Source organism: Entelurus aequoreus, linkage group LG05 (genome assembly GCF_033978785.1).
Source record: "Entelurus aequoreus isolate RoL-2023_Sb linkage group LG05, RoL_Eaeq_v1.1, whole genome shotgun sequence".
NCBI classification, from domain to species: domain Eukaryota; kingdom Metazoa; phylum Chordata; class Actinopteri; order Syngnathiformes; family Syngnathidae; genus Entelurus; species Entelurus aequoreus.
Window position 1 is genome coordinate 36,866,416 of NC_084735.1, and position 24,335 is coordinate 36,890,750.

The window sequence follows — 24,335 nt, forward strand, 5'->3', positions numbered from 1 at the left end:
GTACGATATACTGTAACATTTTTTGTGTTTTCATTGAATGTACAACATAAAGAATACTACATGTATACGTACTGCATGTGATAGACACAAAAAACAAGTTGTGTTATTGCACATTGTTGCTACGCGGAATTCAGCTTTATGTGCTGCTGGGAGCAGCCAATCAGTGTGTGTGTGTGTGTGTGTGAGTGTGTGTGTGTATGTGATACACACCATTGACTGCTTTTCCATAGCTACGAAACAATAATGAGATGCTTTTTCCTTTCTTTGTGAATATTTGCACCTCCATTCATGCACTGATTGTGTTGATGAAATTGTGCGTACATTACATTACATTAGCAAATGCTCCAGCAAAGGGTTTTGTGTGACCACGCACACACATTGATTAGACACTGTGTTTGTTGTGTGACACAAACTTACACAGCTTAGAATGAGCAGCAATAAACCTACTAATTTTTATGATCAATGCTAATGTTTTGCATCATTTGGGATGGTCCTTCACGCTTTCAATCATAAATAAATATAAATAGATAAATACATCAATTAATATATATACAATATATGTTTGTATAGTGAGACTACAAAAGTAATTTTCTAATATTTCTATATGCAAATACTGTAATATACAAACAATGTTACATTTTGATTTATATATATATATATATATATATATATATATATATATATATATATATATATATATATATATATATATATATATATATATATATATATATATATATATATATATATATATATATATATATATGTAATGTAATATATTTATTATTTAAATATTATTTGACATTTTATAATATTTTTGGGACAACACTTGCGATAAGAACTTTAATCAATTAAAGCATTTATTAACTCATCCTCCGTATAACTGTATGGAGAATTAATACAATGTGTAATATTATAGTATTATGACTAATTTACATACAGCAAAACGTAATGTACAGTATTAGATAGCGTAGAGTAGATATTGTAGAGTATGTAATTGTATCATACATGAGTAAACCTATATAAAAGGAAATAAATACATCAATAATACATGGTATATTATTTAAAAACTGAGCTCTAAACATACTTTATGTAGTCACATAAAATGTAAATGAAATGTAAAAATAATATTTGAATATTATTAGTGAGGTTGTAGTTGGTACTTGTTTAGATACAGTAATACCACACTATAATGTGATGTATTGCAACATCATTTCAGAAATAAAGCTTTATGGTAGTATTATTATTATCATCATCATCAACAGCTTGTTGTTTTAGCTTTACAACAACAAAGTATTTGTGGCAAGCGTATGTGACCTTGTGCGACCTCCAAGATTATTTGGTTATTGCAAATTTGCATTTTCATGGACTCTTAACTGCTTTTTAATTAGCAATTATTAGAATTATTACTGAAGGGAGAGGCTGTGCAGCAGCGGCGAGAGAGTGCCCATCAATGTCACGTCAATTTGCACGGCGGGCTCCACATTAGAGGTGCATTCTGGGAGGCGGCTGCCACCTGAGTGACACACACACACACACACACACACACACACACACACACACACACACACACACACACACACACACACACACACACACACACACACACACACACACACACACACACACACACACACACACACACACACACACACATGCACACCGTGCAGCCTCTATTACACAGCTGTGTCAAAAAAATGTTCTGCTCCCAATGAGTAGCAAGCATTTAGGTGTGTGTGTGTGTGCGTGCGTGTGTGTGTGTGTATAATGTAGCGGGCATTGAACATTACTCATTATATGAAAATTGCTACAATGGCCGCCATGGTGCAAGAATATTTCCTTTCATTTTATGGCACTTTTTAAAGCAGTAAACACATGCTGATTATTGAGGATGATTTCTTATATAAATAGCTGTCAATTTCATATACCTGTAATTGCCAATTAAGCAACCTGCGTAGCAAAGTAGCTCTTAATTACCATTAATAAATGCTGAGGGGGCCTACTGTGCGTGTGTGTGTGCGTGTGGTGGTTGATGAATATGCTCGGCCAGGTAGTGCTTAGCTGTTTGACACGGGAGAGGCGGAAGTGACCATTCTGCTTTTTGCACGTCCTGAGCGTTCACACATCTGTTCATTCACTTGTTTGTGTTTGTCACGTTGAGGCCGCCAACAATCTGCAGGACATCATTCATACGCCACATAATCATCATTTTCACGGTAACATGACACAAATACTTAGTGAATCAGCAGGCCCAGCACTTTCTTCTGCATCCTGTGAATGCAATGTCCCAATATTTTTGTGCATATTTCATAATACTCATATATTAATACTATACTACCACCAATGGTAATATAAATAATACTAACATTTATTATAGAGAAAAACTATGACTACTGATGATGATGATCAATGACAATAATAACATTAATAACACTAATAATAGATCTAGTACAACTTCTGCCAATAATAATATAAAAGGTAATATTTATCATAGAAACATTACTACTATTTCTACCAATTCTGATACTACTACTTATTTTCTACTAATAATAATGCTAACAATACTAACACTAATAATGTAAGTAGTACCATTACTACTAATAACGATCAATGATGATAATAATAGTAACACTAATAGTGTAAATAGTACTAAAACAGAAAAAGACTACTAACTACTACTAGCCCTTAATCACAGGTGCCTGGGAGGGCTGCACAAACCACACTGGTCTGAACCCACATCCTGGATGAATGGCTGCCATGGATGCCAAGTGGGTACACCTATTGCATTATTCACGGTAATGTGAGAGTCCAGTGCATTGTTGTAGGAGGTCACCATCCAGGAGGATTGTCCTCACTGGGTCATGACCTGGAACAGCTAGCACCTCCTCCACGCTGTTGTAAAACAGTCGATTTAAAAGCTAGAGTATACAAATGAGTTTTAAAACGGGACTTAAATGCTTCTACTGAGGTAGCATCTCTAACTGTTACCGGGAGGGCATTCCAGAGTATTGGAGCCCGAGTAGAAAACGCTCTATAGCCCGCAGACTTTTTTGGGCTCTGGTAATCACTAATAAGCCGGAGTTCTTTGAACGTAGATTTCTGGTAGGATACAATACAATCAACAAGATAGGATGGGGCTAAACCGTTAAGTATTTTGTACGTTAGTAATAAAGGAGTACTATGATCAAACTGTCTTGTTCTTGTGAAAAGTCTAGCAGTCACATTTTGTACCAACTATAATCTTTTAATACAAGACATAGGGAGACCCCAAAATAATACGTTACAGTAATCGAGCTGAAACGCAACGAACGCATGAATAATGATCTGAGTGTCGATGGTGGACAAAATGAAGCGAATTTTAGGAGATGAAAGAAGGCTGTTTTTGTATTTACTACTACTATACTGTTAATAATAGTAACACTAATAATGAAAATAGCACTGACACTAATAACGTAAATAGTACTATTACTACTACTAATGATCAATGATGATATCAATACTAACACTAATAACGTAAATACTTCTACTACTAACAATAGTAATAGGGATAATGACATTTTTAATAGCAATACCACTACTACCTTAGACTTCGACTTCGACTTCTTTTTTATTGTCATTCAAATTTGAACTTTACACTACAGATAAGAACAAAATTTCGTTGCATTAGCTCGTTGTAGTGCAGGATAAAAGAGCAATAAGGTGCAGATATAAATAAAGAGATTACTGTACAGATAAATAAATTGCACTTTTGCATATGCATCCACGTTTATGGATGTATGTTATATTGTCTTTATATTCCAGCTAGTTAATCAATTTTTGGGGGGAATTAAAGGAATTATTATGATGCGTTCAAGAGTCGTATGGCCTGAGGGAAGAAGCTGTTACAGAACCTGGAGGTTCTGCTACGGAGGTGTTAGAATAATTATGTATATATTATCACACTAACTTTAGTATGCATAAAGTCCGTTGCTTTAGTTATTTAGCTATTGTGCTCAAGTTGGACTTTTCTAATCTGTGCAAGGACAAAGACTTCTTGTCTGAGGGGTGGCCTCAGCCGTAGATGTTATCTTTGTTTTAGCCCGCTAACAACCAAGGACTTCAATGACCTCAACGAAGATAAGATGACAGCACGCAGACGAAGCAGAGACTTCAAGGGCCTCAATGAAGATAAGATGACAACACGCAGACGAAGCGGGGATAAGGGGAAATCACAAGGCCCCCAGCACATTCCGTCACGTATTGTGCGTCCTGGACCTGCTTTGCATAATATATGTGAACACTCCTTTTACAAGCGGCCTTAGTGTTGTTGACTCTGGAACTCCTGAATAAATAGAGGGACGCAGGAGCTGAACCTTAGAGCGTAGGGCGAGACTGTGACTAAGTGTGCAGCTCCATGCGTTCTCCTCATGAGCTAAATTAACCTCTGACTCTGCATGATTCCTTGCTTCTTGTCTGATTAATAGATGTCATTAGTGTTTGAACCTGACAGGAGGCTGTACCAATTCGGGTACTACTAATACTGCCGCCAATAATACTGCTTTAAATAATGATACTATTACCAATAATACTCATTTTAAGAGATATACACTTATAATTACAATAATACAACTACCACCAACAACAATAATGCTGATAATACTAGTATTATAAATTATACTCACACCAACAATAAAATAATATTTCTACTACCAATAATAATGACAGTAATAAAATCATACTAATTTAAGAGAAATATAACAACTACTAATAACAAAAATAATACCATACTAATAATACTGCAACTGCTACTACTACTAATTGTATTACTAATAATTACAAAAAAACATCTTATTTCCATAGCGCTTCTCAAGGTAATCAGAGATGCTTACAAAAATAAAGCGAAACAGAAATATACAATATTTTTTTATAATAGTATAAAATGATTGCGCCGCTTGTTGTTGTCACACATGCAAACATAAAGTACAACAGAGGCTGCGCAGTGACGACAGCTTGCAGGCGCTCTGCTGATCCATCAGCTTGTCAGCATGGCACACATGTTGTGTGAACTCCACTCCACATTTATCATAACCCACTTTCTGAATATGTCGGCAAGTATACAAGTCTGAGGGTCTTTGTCCAGGCTTCCCTTTAGATTGCAAGTGAAACCCTTGCCCTTTCTAAACTATCATAATGTGTATTGTATCCAACATTTGTGTAAGACTTTATTTAACAACATTTATAAGTGTACAATCATCACACGTCTCTCTTTTAAAGCCCATTGAGTCGCATCTTATTACACTGCAGTCCGAATGTGCTGTAAATCATCAATCGTTATTTGGACAAGAGGTAAATTATTTGCTTTGAAAAGGGACAACACGAAATAAGGTGAACACCTCTAATCGTGTGTGTTTGTGTCAAAATACCATTGGGTGTGTGTCCTGTTGACTCATCCTCTTAGTCCATCTAAAGACATTTAGTCAGCTAATATTGATGCTCTTGAAGAGATGATGCTGATGAGAAACAAAGCCTGTGAAGTACCAGGTGTCACCACTGGAGGGCAGCAGACTCACAAAATCAGCGTTACACAACAATAATAGATGAAAGGGAATGCTTTTGCAATATGGTAAATATTATACACACTAAATCATTTATTTACATTGCAAATGATTTGCCACTTGCCAATATTTAATATTTTATGTCTAGAAATGTCCCTAGTTTTAAGAGCTATTTACTTACGTTTAGTCATTGACTAATCTTAATTTTAGCATTAACAATTATATTTTTTTCTATTTTAGTTTAAATGTGTTAAAGTTGAGAAAACAACTATTCAGATGAGATATTTTGGTTTAGAAAACCTTGTTTAAAGATGAAACAACGTTTAGAAGAAGCTTTATTTAAGAAATTGCAAGTTGAATAATTATTGTTTTCAGAATAAAATATTTATTTATATCTTAAAAATCATGCTGATTTCTAGATATACAAATCTTAATTTAGTCTGTATTATCAAATTAAATTATGTGTCTATGCAGCTAGTTAATTTCACAAATTTTTAGTATTTCTTTTACTAAAATCCAGTCTTTTTAATATATATGTGTGTACATATATATATATATATATATATATATATATATATATATATATATATATATATATATATATATATATATATATATATATATATATATATATATATATATATATATATATATATATATATATATATAACATTTTGACAGCTCTCTTTTGCAGTGTATAAAAAAGAATGACAAGGAACTCCCAAACAAGTCATATAACAATTCAGTTTATTGTATTTATTTTCCAGACAGACACATCAATTTCTGGACCACAGTAGAGGATGGAAACCTTTCACAGACAATTTTTTGTCAATATTATTATTTGAAAATACAAATATAAAATTAGACTTTCCACATTTGATATGTGAGAGACCCCCATCCATCCATCCATTATTATTTTCCGTATATTTTACAACAGGGCTTCAGCAAGCCTATATGGTAACCTGAAAGATGCTTTCAGGTGTCAGTCAAGTCTGTCTGTCTGTCTCTCGCCATAAAAAGTCGGTTAACAGAATAAAAAACGAAAAAAGGGGGGCAAGTGTTAGGAATGGCGTTGGACGTTGGAAGCGCTTCCAAGTCCCACAATGCACCTGTGATGGACTCCAGCTGTGTGACAGTACCTACGTGAGCTAAAGGAAACCTAATACACATGAATGTCTATTGCATGGGAGGTGGTGATGGTTTCAAGTCACCCTAAGAAGACAACAGTGCTTCTTCTGTCATCTTGAAGGCTTCACGCCGTTAAAAAGCAGCTGATTTTGTTGGTGCAAGAAGTCCAGTCGGTCTATTTGGCTTCTAATTGCAACTGGACGTGGATCTGCTGCTTGCGGAAGCAACAAGATGACAGAAAAGTCAGTGTGTGTGCAGGACGAGCTACGTGAAGTGTGGTCATTGCCTAGCACTTGCCTCAAGATTCAAGTTTCAATGGATACGGTAGTACACTACAAATGTCAACACCTTTCCGGTGGACTTCTGCTTTTTTTTTTTCTTTTCTTTTTTTTAATACATTTTTTTTTTCATAAACCAAGTCCCCCTCCCCTCTCCCTGAATGGAGAAGCTAAGTCGACTAAAAATGAGTAACATTCATCAGCTGCAAAGCGCTGTCAGTTGGAGACGGAACGAGAGCAACAGAGCCATGCTACCTTAAAGTCCAAGCTACTGCGTGGCTAAGAGTACTACTACTAGTATTACTATCGCTATGGAGGCCAGTGGTGGCAAAGTAACCTTCAAGTCTTTCCAACAAACTCAAGTTACAATAAACAGAAGGAACACTTTCTTGTACCCTGTCACACTGAAGGCAAAAATAGCTACTTCCAATCACGGAAGGTAGCAACTGAAGTGAATGCTGGCCTTGTTTCTTGAACTGTTTTCCTCCTTGATGGATAAGGTCGGGATGATTACATCATTTATTGACATCCTCAAATAGTGGCCTCTGCTCTATTTGACGCCGTGACTTCAACAACCAAACCACTTAACCCTTGTGCAACTCTAGGGCCCTAAACGGGCATTACATGCGTTCCTTTTGTGATACGATTGTTCAGTTTGAAGGTTAAGCCTTTTTTTCTTTCTAAAATTGATTGCAACGTTGTTAGAATAGGATATAAACATAAAGTATACACACTTTCTCTTAAGACCTCTTTCGGCCCCATTGACTCCAATTACAACTGCTATTTTTTAACAGACTGATCCTGGTGTATTAAATCTCATTCTTGCTGACTGAAAAACAAGAAAATGTTAATTAGGTGTAATTGTGCCCCTTAACCACCAGATGGCACCAGAAAACCATGATGGATAAGTCTCAGAGCTTTGACAAGCGTAAATGAATTTAAGTCCCATTAAACCACTGAAATGCAATGAACATTTTAGCAGTTATATCCCAGCAGGCACAGAACATTGAAACAACACTGATAACTTGTAGATTTAGGTCCTGACGTTGACCAACTCAGACCTAACGTTGAAACAACATGCTCTTTGACAACGTTTAATCAATGTCGGGTTCTGAAGCTGATTTGACCGTTGAATTTTGGTCATTTGATCCAATGTTAAACATCAATGTTGTCTCAGTTTACAAAGAAAAATATTTTGCAACATTGTTTCATTGTCTTGTGCCTGCTGGGATGTAACATGGCAGATAGATATAGACTTGCTCAGTCAGTAAACTCAACCAAGTCATTCATACCTGCGTTCTCTCTCATTCTAGCTCAGTAAGCACTGTGAATGTTTTTTTTTGTCTGTTGTATCAAAATCAATGTTGTCATATGTTATTCACCACTTATTACCCAACTTTAAATATTACACTTGCAATTTATAATTGTTTTAGAAATATGGCATATTTTGCATTTTCCCACTATAATAAAACTAGTTTTGACAAAAAGGTCATAAAACATAACAAAAACTTTGTGTAAACAGATAGATCTGAAATTGTTCAAAGATTTCTACAGTTGAAAGTAAAACAAATAAAATAAAAAAAGATGGCTGACTTATTACACTTTCAAGATCATGTCCCTTTTGGTTCCTAGGAGTAACTGCGTATAGTCATTGTATAGTCAATGTTACACTTTTGGTTCCTAGGAGTAAGTGTGTATAGTCAATGTTAGACTTTTGGTTCCTAGGAGTAAGTGTGTATAGTCAATGTTAGACTTTTTGTTTCTAGGAGTAACTGCGTATAGTCAATGTTGGACTTTTTTTTCCCGAGGAGTAAGTGTGTATAGTCAAAGTTAGACTTTTGGTTCCTAGGAGTAAGTGTGTATAGTCAATGTTAGACTTTTTGTTCCTAGGAGTAACTGCGTATAGTCAATGTTAGACTTTTGGTTCCTAGGAGTAAGTGTGTTCTTAAAACAAGGCCTGGTGCTCTCTGCAGTTGAGCTAAGACACCTATTTGATTGACTATTTAATTGTATAGTCAATGTTAGACTTTTGGTTCCTAGGAGTAAGTGTGTATAGTCAATGTTACACTTTTGGTTCATAGGAGTAAGTGTGTATAGTCAATGTTAGACTTTTGGTTCCTAGGAGTAAGTGTGTATAGTCAATGTTACACTTTTGGTTCATAGGAGTAAGTGTGTATAGTCAATGTTAGACTTTTTGTTCCTAGGAGTAACTGCGTATAGTCAATGTTACACTTTTGGTTCCTAGGAGTAAGTGTGTATAGTCAATGCTAGACTTTGGGTTCCAGGAGTAAGTGTGTATAGTCAATGTTAGACTTTTGGTTCATAGGAATAAGTGTGTATAGTCAATGTTACACTTTTGGTTCCTAGGAGTAACTGCGTATAGTCAATGTTACACTTTTGGTTCCTATAGTCAATGTTAGACTTTTGGTTCCTAGGAGTAAGTGTGTATAGTCAATATTAGACTTTTGGTTCCTAGGAGTAAGTGTGTATAGTCAATGTTACACTTTTGGTTCCTAGGAGTAACTGCGTATAGTCAATGTTAGACTTTTGGTTCCTATAGTCAATGTTACACTTGTGGTTCCTAGGAGTAACTGCGTATAGTCAATGCTAGACTTTTGGTTCCTAGGAGTAAGTGTGTATAGTCAATGCTAGACTTTTGGTTCCTAGGAGTAAGTATGTATAGTCAATGTTACGCTTGCACAAGGTTTAAACAAGGACTTTGGCATCAGGCCAAACAGTGCCAAAATCCTCACCTGTAAAAACCACTATCTGCGCGTTTGAAGTGACCAATCAAAAAGGAGCGGGTGTTGCTGGGCGGTATCTTCAATGCCCGACTCTAATACTGAAAGAATGGAACTTCACGCTCGCGGAGAAAGAGAAAGATACGTTGCGAGCGCAAACAGAGTCCGAGCGCGGGCAAAAAGACACCACCTAGAAAGTTAGCATATTCAGTATGGCGCCAAAACAGTGGCAAAGTATTCACGCGTTAAAACCACACTCAGCGTGGGCATGGCCTCTCTAAGTGTGCATGCATAAAACGAGTCTGCAGTTTTTACGCGTGAGGACTTTGGCACTGTTTTGACGCCTGCACAAAGAAAGCCTCACTTCCCAGGTGTGTGTGAATCAGGCCGGCGTGTAACAAACCACACAAGTATGCACGTTACTTGTCTTATGTCTTTGTAGCGTACAAAAGTACGCACATCCTGACATACTTGGGCTTCGTCGCGTACAATTCCTATTCGTAACACTTCAGCAAGGCCTCAGACGCTGGAATAAACGCGTGGCTTATTAGAGAAAGTACCGTTGTGTTCTTAAAACAAGGCCTGGTGCTCTCTGCAGTTGAGCTAAGACACCTATTTGACCATTATTTGAGGTTGGATGCACCAGTTTGTCTCTCACAATATTAATGCCCGTGAATCAGAAGAAAACAACACTTTTTATGAAGCGACTGCTTCTACCATTCTGTAAAAACAAGGTTTTGCATATCTAGCGTTAGCATTTAAGGTAGTATGGCACACCCCTTTAAAAACATTCAAGGGTGGGTTATCCAAATAATGCCTTGTGTACAATTCCACCTCCCAGCAAGTATTTTTATTTGTATTTTCTTTCTCTCTATCGTCCATCCACGAGAGCTTTGGTTGGCTGAAACCACGCGAGAGAGGCGAGGGCAAAAAATTGGGAGCCTAAACAAAAAGGTCCAAGTTTGAAGATGGTCACGGAGAGAAAGGTCTACTGTATATCTGACTGGTCCTGGGTCACTACACTCACTACTACTAGCATACTCAGAACATCTACTTGTACTTAGAGGCGGGGGCCGGGGGAGGGAGAAGAACAACAATGAAGCACTAGACTGCTAGCAAAGACAGCACTGTGTTTACAAGGTATTTCTTTACACACCCATGTTTACATGAATGAGCAACAAAACAACCTCAGAGGATGGAGAGAGAAAGCAATGGATGCACAGTACATTTTAATAGTAGAAGTACAATTAGTATTCATAGAGAAACCACAACAAAATCAGCAAAGAAGCATCTTTTTTTTTTTCTTTTTTTTTTTTTTTACATGAGAACATTACAATTACATTTTTTTGTCCTTTAAATTGATCACAACGCCATACCGTTAAAAGTATCCAGGATCCTGACCTGGTTGTTTGCAAAAAGAAATGTTTGAAATGTGAAAGGCTACAAAGTTGAGCGATACGCACCGTCGGCTCGGTCCATGAAAAAGACACCCACGAGAGCGCGTTTTTGTTGTTGGGGATTCATATGGCCTCCTTCCTGGGTTGAGCTTGCCAGGGGAGGTAAATATTTTGCAATGCAGTCTGCTGAATATGACAGAAAGCGCCACTCTACGGAGCAACTGACACTGTGGTCAAAGTCGGAATTGCCACAAAACACATTTTAAGATATTGAACTCTCCAATACGTCACGTTTCATGTGTCAGGTAAACCGAGACGAATGGGGCCATATGGATCCCCTACCCACTGTATTACTGCGAGAAAAAGGTGTGTGTTGTTCAGTGTGTGACCCGGAATAAATAGCGTCAGATGGGTCTGATCAAACATGTCAGCTGCTCTTTAGCCAACCGTTAAGTCGGAGAAATCCCAAGCATGTTATGAAAATGTGCAAAGAACTTCACTACTCACAGTGCAACGATTGCTCGGAAACTTTTCAGTGTTTTTTTTTTTTTCTCCTTCCATTCACGGAACATTAAATTCAACCTGCCTGGCGCTCCACAATACAAGTCACAAGGCTGAGGTATGGTATCAAAAAACCTTTCCTAATTCAGTCCAAAAATCATAAGAAAAGCAAAATAGAAGCAGACTGAGCCCAAATATTCCCAAAAAGAATCTGGGAAAGAGCGGGATGAAAAAGAAAGCCAACCAAGAGGAGTAGAAAAGTGTCCAGGTGTGCACAACATGTAATGTAAAAGTACTACACTGTGCTTTGGATTCAAATCAGTTTGGTTTTGTTTCTTCTCAGTTGAACAATCCGGATCTTTTTTGGCTGTCATTTTGCTTTATTTCTTGTTTTTTTTCTGAAATTCATAAAATGGAAGTTTGCTGGTTCGACACTTTGTAAAATGGTTGAGCTCGGCTTATTTACACAGCAAATGTGTTGTGTTGCTGTCAGCAGCGGGAGAGACAAATAATAATAATAATAATAATAATAATAAGATTCACACATGTTCTTGGACACACCATCACAAAAATATGCTATTCTCTCACTGAGTTGGTTATATGATGGAATAATATGTACAGCTACATTTCTTTTTTCTCAACTTTCAACTCACAATGTCGTTATATGAAATTTGTTATAGCATATATATATATATTTATATATATATTTATATTTATATATTTCTAAACATCAAAAAGAACCCAACACTTATAAAAAAGGACCATAAAAATATTGGAGTCCTCTTTGTATTGCCCAAAAGTAGGTCATCATGGTCAACAATGAGACGTCACAAGAAATAAAAGCACTACTAAGATTTATTACTTTGATACCCTCGTATCCGATTTGACCTAAATTTTTTTTTTTTTTTTTTTCAAATCTACAAACCTTGCACAGCGACTTCATTATTAGTATTTTTTTCAGTTAGAGCCTGAATGTGATTTTCTCCTTCAAGCTAACAAGACAAAGACGTTACGAGCAGATTTTCTTTGCTATGCCGCCTGCCAAATAAAAGAAGGACACGAAGGTCGTGTGGAACTAAAAGCAACCAAACACAGGTGAGGAAAAAGACGTGGAACATCAAACCAAAGCAGGCGCCGACGTTATAGGAGGTTTGGAATATTGTACAGCAGTTGTTCTTTTTCTGAGGTGACTCAGCGCTTTCTTTTCTTCTTCTTCTTCACGTGGTTACCACTTTCGCTCCTTTAGCCTGTCCGCCGTGTCTCAGTAGCGCCACCTGCACACAAAGCCAATTAGAAACTCGCTCCCGTCTTTCTGGCGCCGCCAGATCAACCCTGCTGGAGAGAGAAGGAGAGCACGGCGAAGAGCAGTGGTCAGCTCGGGTGCCGACCCCAAAGCGAGGAGGAGAACGGCCATCATGCTGGGGGCAAGCGTCATGCGCCATGTTACACCATCGTGACATAACACTCATGCAAATATGGAGGATCTTTGATTGGTTTTATTGTCAAAGAGGAGAAAAGGTGAGATGGACGCTCGGTCCTTCGAGAGCTGGATTTTGCTAAATGGTAAATAATAACACATTTTTGCCATAAGATGAAAACAACAACAACAGAGCTGACAGTGCGTGTGAAAGTGACTCATACAACCATATTTCATTCATTTATGCAACATTACTGTCATAGGAAATGATGACTTGTGCCAATATATCTGCCTTCTTTCCACCAAGCAGTACTTTGTTTAGAAGTTCCAATCCATACGTGGAGGTATTCGACTACAGTGCTTCTTAACCATAAGGCCCATTGCCGGGCCACGAGCGAGGGCCGCCAAAATGATCTGTTTCTCAGCTGTAGTACTCAGTTGTAATGCACTTTTCCACCACTTGTGGCAGTAATGACAATCTCAAACAAATAGAAGAAGTCTGGAGCTTAAATCATACAGAAGTTTCTTTTAAGCGCAAAAATTATGACTTTAGTGGCGGAGCTGTATTTCTTTTGACGGTTTAGATAAGAAACACATTCACATTTTTCATCAACTATTTATATTATGCAGTATATCTGGTTAATTATTATGTTTCTAATCAGCCTGATCTAAGCCTAAGGTTTATGTATTAGATAAATAATAATATCTGTGTGACACATGGTTTTATATCATTTAAAAAAATCAAGAGTAAGATGACTAATTCAGTGTTAAAGCAGCACTAAATAACTTTTCAACCTTCACAAACTATTTTCATTACTTTTGGAATGATACATGGACTTACAACTCATTGAATGACACCTCTGTCATGTCCTGAGGGGTTCTGTATCGCTTTGACTGGCACTTAGCAACTTTAAGGAGGGTGGCAGGAACCCTGCCACATAAAAAACTACAAATGTGCTGACTTGCTTTACGACATACGTATGTCACTTCCCCTTTTCCCATTCCTTAAAAAGACGGAAGTCGATCCGAATGTCTACGTGCTGCCAGGAAACTAAAAGAAGGAGAAGAAGAAGAACGCCTACGTGCAATAACTGCTATCATGGCCGAAAGGGGCAAAACAACCAAAGAAACGAAAAGAAAAAAGAAAAAGGGAGCTTACACAGATAAAAGGATAGTCAAGGATCAACATTGCTCGGCTTTTACTCGCTGGCCTGAGCTCAAAAATGAGGAGGGATTTTCATCCGATGCTGCCTTTCCTCTGTTCCTGCTAAACTAGTAAGTAACTTTCGATGCTCAAGTCAAAATGTTAATGCTAATTTTAGCTATTGGAAATGTGCGTGATAGCAATAAATAGCCACCAGCGTGATAGTTTCACACTACTTCTTTGCTTCAGACCGGCATCCGCCCGATGCATTGTTGGTCTTAGCGTCATGTTTGTAGCGCAATCCAAGATCATTTCTTGGTAGTGTCTGCTATTTAACATCAACATAGCCGTTAGAGACGTGATATTTGTGCCAATATTACGGCGGAAATCATGTCAGTATGACGCTAGTCCTCATGGGAAATGTGGTCTTCTTCTGGCAAAACACTACCGCCTTGGTCCATTAGCGCCCCCAAAAACAACCAAAGCTGAAAGTTGTACGTAAGGCTTTAACATTTCAGTGGTAAGTAGTAGTGGAAAAGTTGGGACCTGAGGTCAAAATGGTTAAAAACCCCACACATTTTGTGTAAAGCATCCTCCTGTGATAACGATGTAGGATGGACTTGTATTTATCCCATTAAGAGGAACGCACTGTATAATACTTGGTATATAAATGACAATAGAACCATTTCCAAACAAGTTCCAGCGGCTACTAATTTGACTGCTGACATGTGCAATAACATATCGCATCATTTCCAGTTGTATTATTTAGTCAGACCCATTATTAATCTACTTGCTAATTTACTGTTTATATCTGGTGACTTCCTCTTTTATTCAAATGTAGTAAGCACCTAATCTTCAATTGTTTGGATAATTTACATACATTTTGGACGATATAAGAGATTTGGGTAACTATCCAATACCAAGTAAATTCAGGGGCAGTATTGGTCATACCAATGCTTATGCTGATACTACACATTTTTAAGATCATTGAATGATTCCATTATTTATTCACAATTATAACCAGATAAAAACACAGGATGGCGGTAGAACAATATCAGTTAAATATCTAAATTGTTTCTTACTATTGGCTCTGGTTTGAAATCCATTATTTGTTGCCCTTAAAGTACTCCAGTGTCCAGGGATTTTATAAGCAATAACAAAAACAAAAATTATTTTGATAATAAAAAATATAAATCCAATTACTGTTGTGTTGACCATACATTAATGCTATTCTTGGTATCGTTACTGTCAATGTCTGTATTGATTCGCCAACCTTTGTTTACATTCAAGTGCTCCAGCTTATTGGTTAGCATATGTTCCGAGAGTGCGTAGTGTACCATGTTTAGCTGTTCCCTGTCCTCCACTGATGATACTTGCAAGAACCGTTGTTTATTTTCCACCGTGGAAATGAGGATTACTGACTTAGAGGGGAGGGGTTACCCACATATGCGGTCCTCTCCAAGGATTCTCATAGTCATTCACATCGACGTCCCACTGGGGTGAGTTTTTCCTTGCCCTTATGTGGGCTCTGTACCGAGGATGTCGTTGTGGCTTGTGCAGCCCTTTGAGACACTTGTGATTTAGGGCTATATAAATAAACATTGATTGATTGATTGATTGATAGAATTGATTGTGTACGGAGGAGGGACGTTCGCCGCTAGCAAGGGTGCCACATTGCGTTGGGGACGCGTTCGTACGCCAGTTGCTGTCAAATGTGCAGAACACAGCTGGAATGTGTCATTAACATGCACTATCACGATGTAACGATAGTATTACAAGCTCTATCGTCGGCCATATTTACTGCATATCATTTATATCGTATATTGTCTATATCAGGGGTCCCAAACCTTTTTTTGCACCAGGTACGGGTTTTATGTCGGCATTATTTTCACTGGGCAGCCTCCCACGTGTGACAGATAAATACAGCAAAAATAAGTGCGTGAAGACACAACTCACCACAATAGTGGGAGCCCTGGCCTTTTTTCCCTTTGCAAAAAAGCTCTGCAAACACTGGCTTCTTTTTCGGCTAATGTATCTGATGCGTTTTCGTCAAGGACAAGAGCAGAGATATATTATACAACTCGATATATTTGCCATTAGTTACAATGGAGTTCTATTTCTTCTATTTTTATTTCTATTCTAAAAGTGATGTAATCACATTTTGTGCCGTATGTCAAACACAGATACATTTATGTATGCTTTTTGTGCAATTTTCTAAATGTAAACACATCTGTTAATGCTAACTTGCTTAAAAAGTAGATGTGTTTTCCGTCAGGGGAGTTCATCTGTGGAACATGATTCCTTAAAATGTTCCAGTTCCATTCACACATTTAAAAAACACTTTAAGACCAATGTCTTGGAAAAATATATCACTCTTGAATCAACACAGTAGTTAATACTATGATTATTGTTAATTACAAACTAAATGTGGGATATAAATAATAATGGAAGTATAATTGTTTGTATATAGTATATAATTGGTACAAAGCACGTGTACAAGGATATTTCACATGTCTTTACTGTGTATATAATTGAACAGTGTTTATGTTGTGTACAAGGTGTATTTATAATATGTTGTGCAAAGGAAATTTTATATTTTTTGGAAGCTCATCTTGTATTTGACATTGTTTATAGGGTTAGGCGCAATAAGTGTTCAACTTCACTCTAAACCCTTTCGGTCTGCAACATTTTCAATTTATGAATGTACAACTGTTTGTTTATGTAAAACTGTTTGTTTATTTTGTTGACCACTGACCGAAGAATAATAAACTAACTAACTAAAACTAACTAACTTGTGTGCAATATAGGGCTATGTGCAATACAAGCAGCACTTTAATTTACTAGGCCAAGGACGTTGTGTATTTTCTTCCTTCAGCACACTCGCACCTTAACACTTCTCCATCTGCACATTATAGGTCACATCACTACTGAGGTGACTTTATTCCTGATCTGAGGTCATGCAGAAACCTATTGTTTCATATAGGTCTTCATTTTATTTAATTGTTATTATTATAACTGAGTGTGTGTTTTATTGTGCTACTTATGTCGGATGTAGTGCTGTCTAACTTAACTTAAGCGTCTTTTAAAAAAATCAGGCTTCACTACACATCTTAAGACAGTCTGGAGCTCATCATCCATCAATGAGAGCTTTAAGTTTGATCATTTAGTTTTGGGCCGGTAATGACCTCGCATGATGTTGCTGTTATAACGTGACTGTAAAGTTAGCATTTTAGTGCACACAGCTATGCTACTGTTGCTAACGCTTGAGTCCTCCTGTCCCATCTTCTCTGCCATCTGCACACCTACGCTATTGGAATCGAATTAAAAGGGAGGAGCTAAAGGCCGCCTCCTGATTGGTTAACAGCATACAAAGAACATTTCTGATTTGACCTGGAAGTTTCACTTTGTAACGTGAAATGCAGGACACTTTTATTGGCTTCCCTTCTTTGTTGCATTAACTGCTTTGACAGGGATTTTCAAACTGTGGTAGGTGTAACACTTGTGGTGTGCGGGCCCCATCTAGTGCAGTGCTTCTCAAATATTTTCTAATACGTCCCCCCCCCCCAGTAAGAAAAAAAAATGTTGCCCCCCCCCACACTTCCACCCTGACTATAAATAGTATATTATGTCTATGAAATTGTTATACCTATACCTCTACATACAATTGTAAGTTTTTTAACATTAAAGTAAAAAACACACCGGTCTTTCCTTGTCTCCCACTGTGGTTACAGTGAAGCCAAGTGCTACATACGCTTTGTCATATTCTGGTACAGCAAAAAAAGCATGTTCCCTGAGGTCACACGCGCCCCCATGGCATTGCACTGCACACCCCAGGGGGGCCCGCCCCACTATTTGAGAAGGACTGATCTAGTGGGGTACCGAAGAATCACTTAATTAAATATTCAAACACAGCGTTATTGTTCAAACTGTGTGTAATGTTGTAGTGGCCAAAATATACTTGTGAAATAAAACCTTTGCCTTGTTTTTAATGAACACTTAGGCCTACTATGCTAGTGTATTTTAATGTTGGTCATTATGGTGGTACTTGGAGAGCCAAGTGTTTTCTGAGGTGGTACTTGGTGAAAAAAGTTTTAAGAACCACTGTGTTATGATGTCGGACTTTTCAGGATGGAAACTTACATGAGGAAGGGGATTCATATGGCTCCATTCGACACGGTTTACCTGACACGTGAAACGTGACGAATCGGGGGGTGCACTATCCACTTTAGCGCCAGGTGGCAGAAGAGAGTTAAATAACTTAAAACGTTAATACAAGTTTGACCACAGCCTCAGTTGCTATGTAGAGTGGCACTTTCCATCATTTTCAGCAGACTGCATTGGAAAATGATTAACCCCCCCTCTTCCTCTCACGTGAGATCCACCCAGGAACGGGGCCACATTAATCCCTTTACAACTGTAAGTGCACTTAAGTGTACTGCTTGGTGCTAATGTGGCTGCTGAGTCCCACTCACACTTGACTGTGGCGTAGAGGAGAGTGGCGATGTGGTAGAGTGGAATGATAGAAATGCACAAATAGAATGCAATACCTCTGATGAGATGGCAAGTGGGCCACCTGTTCAATGGTATCCATTTGTAAAAGCTGTCGCAATCAAGGGGCCCTAAAAGTGTACAGTTAGTGCTGGTGTCAGTATGCAGTTCAAGGAAAGAAAAGTGAGTATCAAATCTTTTTCTTCTGTTTTGAAGTTAGAATGGATGTTTGAGGTTGGGTTGATGAAAGTGGACAAAGTAGGAGGTGATGCACACACGCACGTTACAAAAACACACCGCTTCAAGTATGTGAAGATACTGAAATGCACACACGGGGTGATTAGATGGTGAGATCATAAACAGGGGTGAGCTCACGACGCCGCTCGGCTAATCAGGCCGGCGTCAGAGCGGCGGCTCACAGGTTGGTGGAAATGACATGCGTGGAAAGGCGCGGCCCTTTCAGCTGTGATTAGCCGCCGTTATCGCCTCAATCAACTAATTGCGCTCTAATTGTCTTGCATATAAAAACAGTTGAAATCATTACGGCTTCTTTGCAGACGCTATTTTGATATTGGCTAAAGGGATTAATAAAAGCAGCCGAGCGCGACTCTGAAGTCGTGTGCGATGCTGAAGACGAGGCCCACGCACCGTCGCTCTTCTGCTTTGCTCAGGTGATTTAATAACACCGACATATTGGGATAATCTGCTTAGATTATATTAATTGGGAAGAACACTTAACGGCCCAATGTGGAATAAAAGGTCTGATTAGAAATAATGTCAATCCAATGAATTCCTTTTAAACAACCAACAAATATCAATACAAAATACATTTTATAGAAAATAATTACAGTTTTGTGTGCAGAGAACAATGCAAAATACATTTAAATAAATAAATAAATGGGTTATACTTGTATAGCGCTTTTCTACCTTCAAGGTACTCAAAGCGCTTTGACAGTATTTCCACATTCACACACACATTCACACACTGATGGCGGGAGCTGCCATGCAAGGCGCTAACCAGCAGCCATCAGAGGCAAAGGGTGAAGTGTCTTGCCCAAGGACACAACGGACGTGACTAGGAAGGTAGAAGGTGGGAATTGAACCCCAGTAACCAGCAACACTCCGATTGCTGGCACAGCCACTCTACCAACTTCGCCACGCCGTCCCACTGATCAAATGTATGATCAAATGTAACATTACCTTGACCTTTTCTTGAAGACTTCCTGGCAAAGATGGTGACGAGTGAAGAAGGAGGATGGGAGTGCACTAATAGAATACTTTACTATGAACTCTTTTTTTTTTAATTCACTAGTGCTTCTCACCTTATTCATCAAAGGGCTGGCACTTGCAACTTTCTTTGGCCCCATGGTGGCTTGTTTTGCAGTTGTATTTAATAACAAAATAATGACACAGACTGAGTCACCAACACGTGGGATTCCTTGTTTGGGTACTTGATCCCCGACACAGACTAGTTTGTTACAGGCTGTACTATAACCAAGACGGTACACAAAAACCTGGGAAAACTTTTGAATCAAAAATGAAATTGAGTCATGCAACATTGAACCTAATATAGGACTACCTATGAATTTATGAAAACTGTCTGAAAGACAGATTATCTTATATTTGGGGTCTAGGAATTCATATATGCAAATTACTTCTCCCCAAGCAAGCTTTTCTTCCTGTCACTCACATACAAAACCCTGGACCTGACAAATGGAACTATCAGAATAAGGCGTTGTAATGCCAATTTATAAATAAGCATATAAGTCATCCAACAATGTTTGAGCAGCTATGGATAAAAATGATTTTACTGATATTGAGAATTTTTTAAATAAAAATACTAATTTTATAGCCTTCGATTTTGTGGGGTGGTAAATATGCTAATTAAACTAGCATTGATGAGAATGCTACAATTGCTTGTAATAAGTATTGTTGGCACCTACTCTATGTTAGTGTTTTTTTATATTGTTGGACAAGCCAGTATTGTTAAAGTTCTTATCGGCACTGAGTTTACTATTTAAAACGTGGTGCAGTACTTTTATATGTACGTTTAAATCATAACATTTTTATTTTGCGTGCACACTCAAAAGTAGCCCGTGATCCTAAAAACAACTCTTCCTGACCGCTGCTTTAAATATGAGCAACAATATACAAAAAGTGATTTTGTTCATAGATTTTCCCAAAATGATGTACGCCCGTTGGTGTTTTACTACACGTTGTAAATACTGGACACAAAGCAATGGGAGGAAAAGAATAAGAACATTCATTTCCGTTGGTAAGCTGACTTGAAAATGAGCCAGCCTGATCTTTCATAACAAATATTTTGCTTCCTACACGGATGCCAGCAGATTATGGCAGATAGCCAGTGGACCTGAAACAATTAACAGAGGCTTTGTTTTTGTTTGTGGATATGATAAATCAATTATTTAGTCTTGTTGGTCCAAATTTGTCCGACATGCTGCGTATCGCACATGTGAAATACATGCTGGCCCTCCACTTCCTGGTTGGATTCAGTTTAATGACGTGTCCTATAAAGTTTACTTCAGCAGGACTAATGGGCTCTTCATTATCCCACCTCAACCCATGAGCTAATTACTTTCCCCCCCACTAAGCAGGTGTTATTTGCATAGCCTGCTCTCCCCCCAGTCACTTTAATTGTGTCCAGCTATTAAAAACATGCCCCAACAAGCCGAATGGCAGCCCAACAAGTCGGCTATGCTTCACTTCGCCGGCGCCATAAAACTGATGAAATATTCAGCGAGGTCCAAGAGAAGAGAAGCGCCAAGCAAACAAATAGTTGACCGAGCCTTCACATTGACAGCCAGGTCCTGACACCAGTACGGGCCCATTTACTGGGCCGCTGGGTTAAATAGTAGCAATACTGTTACAGCCTCTTTAACACAGAATGAATGAACGTGTTTGACCACTTTGGGCGGTTGTGTGTGTGTGTGTGTGTGTGTGTGTGTGTGTGTGTGTGTGTGTGTGTGTGTGTGTGTGTGTGTGTGTGTGTGTGTGTGTGCGTGTGTGTGTTTAAATTGTTCCATTGAAATTACTGGAATCATAAAAGTCGGAATTACTGATTAGGAGGCAAAGGGGAGCCTACTTCTGCAAACAGTGTTATGCTGCTGTGTTTTGTCTGTCCGCTACGCTCCAGGTCACTGGTGTGTGTGTGTGACAGGAAGAAAAGCCCCGGCTCGGTTCGGAAGAAGTCATTAGGCGACTGTATGGTTTGCATGTGTGAATCTTAGCGATTGGAATCTTAAAACAACTCACGATTCGATCCGATTCATAGGTTATGATTCAATTAAAGTTAAAGTTAAAGTACCACTGATAGTCACACACACACTAGGTGTGGTGAAATTACTCTCTGAGTTTGACCCATCCCCTTATTCCACACCCTGGGAGGTGAGGGGAGCAGAAAAAACTTAGAAGAAAAAAGATGGTTGCAAAGCCACATTTTCAGTGTGGAAATGTTTTGGCTTTAAACGAGACAGCAATATGAGCCCATCAGCTAGGACGAACGAACAAGTATGCTGGAAAGTGATGGCAAGAACAATAAAAACACAAAAACAACAACAACCACAAAACAAACCACCCAACCGTACATTTGTTGATGGTTTTTGACTAACTGGTATGGGCTTGTAGACAATCAAATATATGCTATTGTTGTTGTCTTTAAAAAGTATAAAAACTAGACCGGTGAAAGTTAACTTGTTAACACATGCGATTAATCACAAAAAAAACGTCACATTAATCATGTATTAAAGTACCACTGATAATCACACACACTAGGTGTGGTGAAATTACCCTCTGCATTTGACCCATCCCCTTGTTCCACCCCCTGATATGTGAGGGGAGCAGTGAGCAGCAGTGGTGGCCACGCTCGGGAATCATTGTGGTGATTTAACCCCCAATTCCAACCCTTGATGCTGAGTGCCAAGCAGGGAGGTAATGGGTCCCATTTTTTATAGTCTTTGGTATGACTCGGCCGGGGTTTGAACTCACAACCTACCGATCTCAGGGCGGACACTCTAACCACAAGGCCACTGAACAGGTAATTGACTCAAGATGATTCTTGCAATATATTATTTGGTATAAAAATATATTTTCAGGTCCCACACCCACACAGAGTTTGGCTAATTGGAGGGAAGGAATATCAGCTGGGAGCTCCAGTTGTCCACTCTCTGCTAATTGCCTGCTCTGCTCGGTCCTGCCTGGGTGGGTCCTTGATCCACTCCTGTTTTCTGAACAATCGTTTGCTTTGGACATTTTTTTGTCTTTTGTTATCTGTCATACTCCATTTTTGTTATATTAAATAATATTTTGTGCACATTTAACTTCAGTCGCGTCTTCCCCTTTGTCAATAAGGCCCAGAGCCAGCCGTAACAAGTCTTAAACAACCAGTGTTTTTCAGTAAGTACAAGTCTGGTTTTGCGTGGTTAATTTGTAGTCTGGTTTTGTTTATGAGCATTTTTCGCATTGTGTCAGCTCTTTCTTTGATTGGCTTGTGAAGTCTTGGTGGAGCTGGCCGTTTGTTACTGATAAGTGTGTTGGAGGCTTTTCCCTGTGACGTCCATCCATCCATCCATTTTATACCGCTTGTCCCTTTCAGGGTCACGGGGGATGCTGGAGCCTATCTCAGCTGCATTCGGGCGGAAGGTGGGGTACACCCTGGACAAGTCACCACCTTACCGCAGGGCCAACACAGATAGACAGACAACATTCACACTCACATTCACACACTAGGGCCAATTTAGTGTTGCCAATCAACCTATCCCCAGGTGCATGTCTTTGGGAGTGGGAGGAAGCCGGAGTACCCGGAGGGAACCCACGCAGTCACGGGGAGAACATGCAAACTCCACACAGAAAGATCCCGAGCCCGGGATTGAACCCAGGACCTTTGTATTGTGAGGCACATGCACTAACCCCTGCGCACCGTGCTGCCCCCCTGTGACGTCATGTGCCTTATATGTGCTGAAGTTTGGCGTGAGTATAGATCACATTTTTTCCATGATTTTTTTCAGCTGCAGCTGTTATTAAGACCCAGAGGGTAAGTGTACTTCTTGTAATGGTCACTGAAAGTTTAAAGACGAGAAATCCCTGGTAGGCCTAGGTGTTGCCCAACAGGGGTCTCACTGCATTTTGTGTTTTAGCTTCCATTTTTCCCTTTTACTTCTATCGAATCGGTTACGCTTGTATGCCAACCTACTAGTTGTGCATACGTGCTGTCAGTATCTAGTGCATCCGAAAATGAGGGTTGAGTTTGTAAAGTTTTTGGCTAGCTAGTTAGTGGGATTTCCTTGTCTTTGTGTTGGTGTACATTGTTACATAATCACTCAAGCTTCTGTGGGCTTTTGTATTTGTTACCATGAATGACGTAGTGGAGGAGTTTGTAGAAGTGCCAGGTTGTTTAGACCAGTGGTCCCCAACCTTTTTGTAGCTGCGGACCGGTCAACGCTTGATAATGTGTCCAATGGACCGGGGGGGGGGGGGGGGTTGTTTTATTATAATTTTTTTTCCATAAAGAAATACAATCATGTGTGCTTACGGACTGTATCCCTGCAGACTGTATTGATCTATATTGATATATAATGTATATATTGTGTTTTTATGTTGATTTAATAAAAAACAATTTTTTTTTTTTTTAAATTTCTTGTACGGCCCGGTACCAATCGGTCCGTGGACCGGTACCGGGCCGTGGCCCGGT

General features: G+C 38.7%; 1 protein-coding gene across 7 annotated transcripts in view; it reads right to left on the reverse strand.

The window, feature by feature from the left end:
- Positions 1 to 6,264: 6,264 nt before the first annotated feature.
- Positions 6,265 to 24,335, reverse strand: part of msi2b (musashi RNA-binding protein 2b) — a 699,967-nt gene continuing 681,896 nt past the window's right edge. For 6 of the 7 annotated variants that reach the window (XM_062048056.1, XM_062048052.1, XM_062048055.1 and 3 more), the window contains one exon: positions 6,265 to 12,853. In XM_062048056.1, the coding sequence (XP_061904040.1) occupies positions 12,797 to 12,853 (57 nt within the window). In that variant the 3' untranslated portion in view covers positions 6,265 to 12,796. Of the gene's footprint in view, positions 12,854 to 18,687; positions 18,760 to 24,335 lie in introns of all 7 variants that reach the window. The other variant, XM_062048050.1, reaches the window with a different exon arrangement.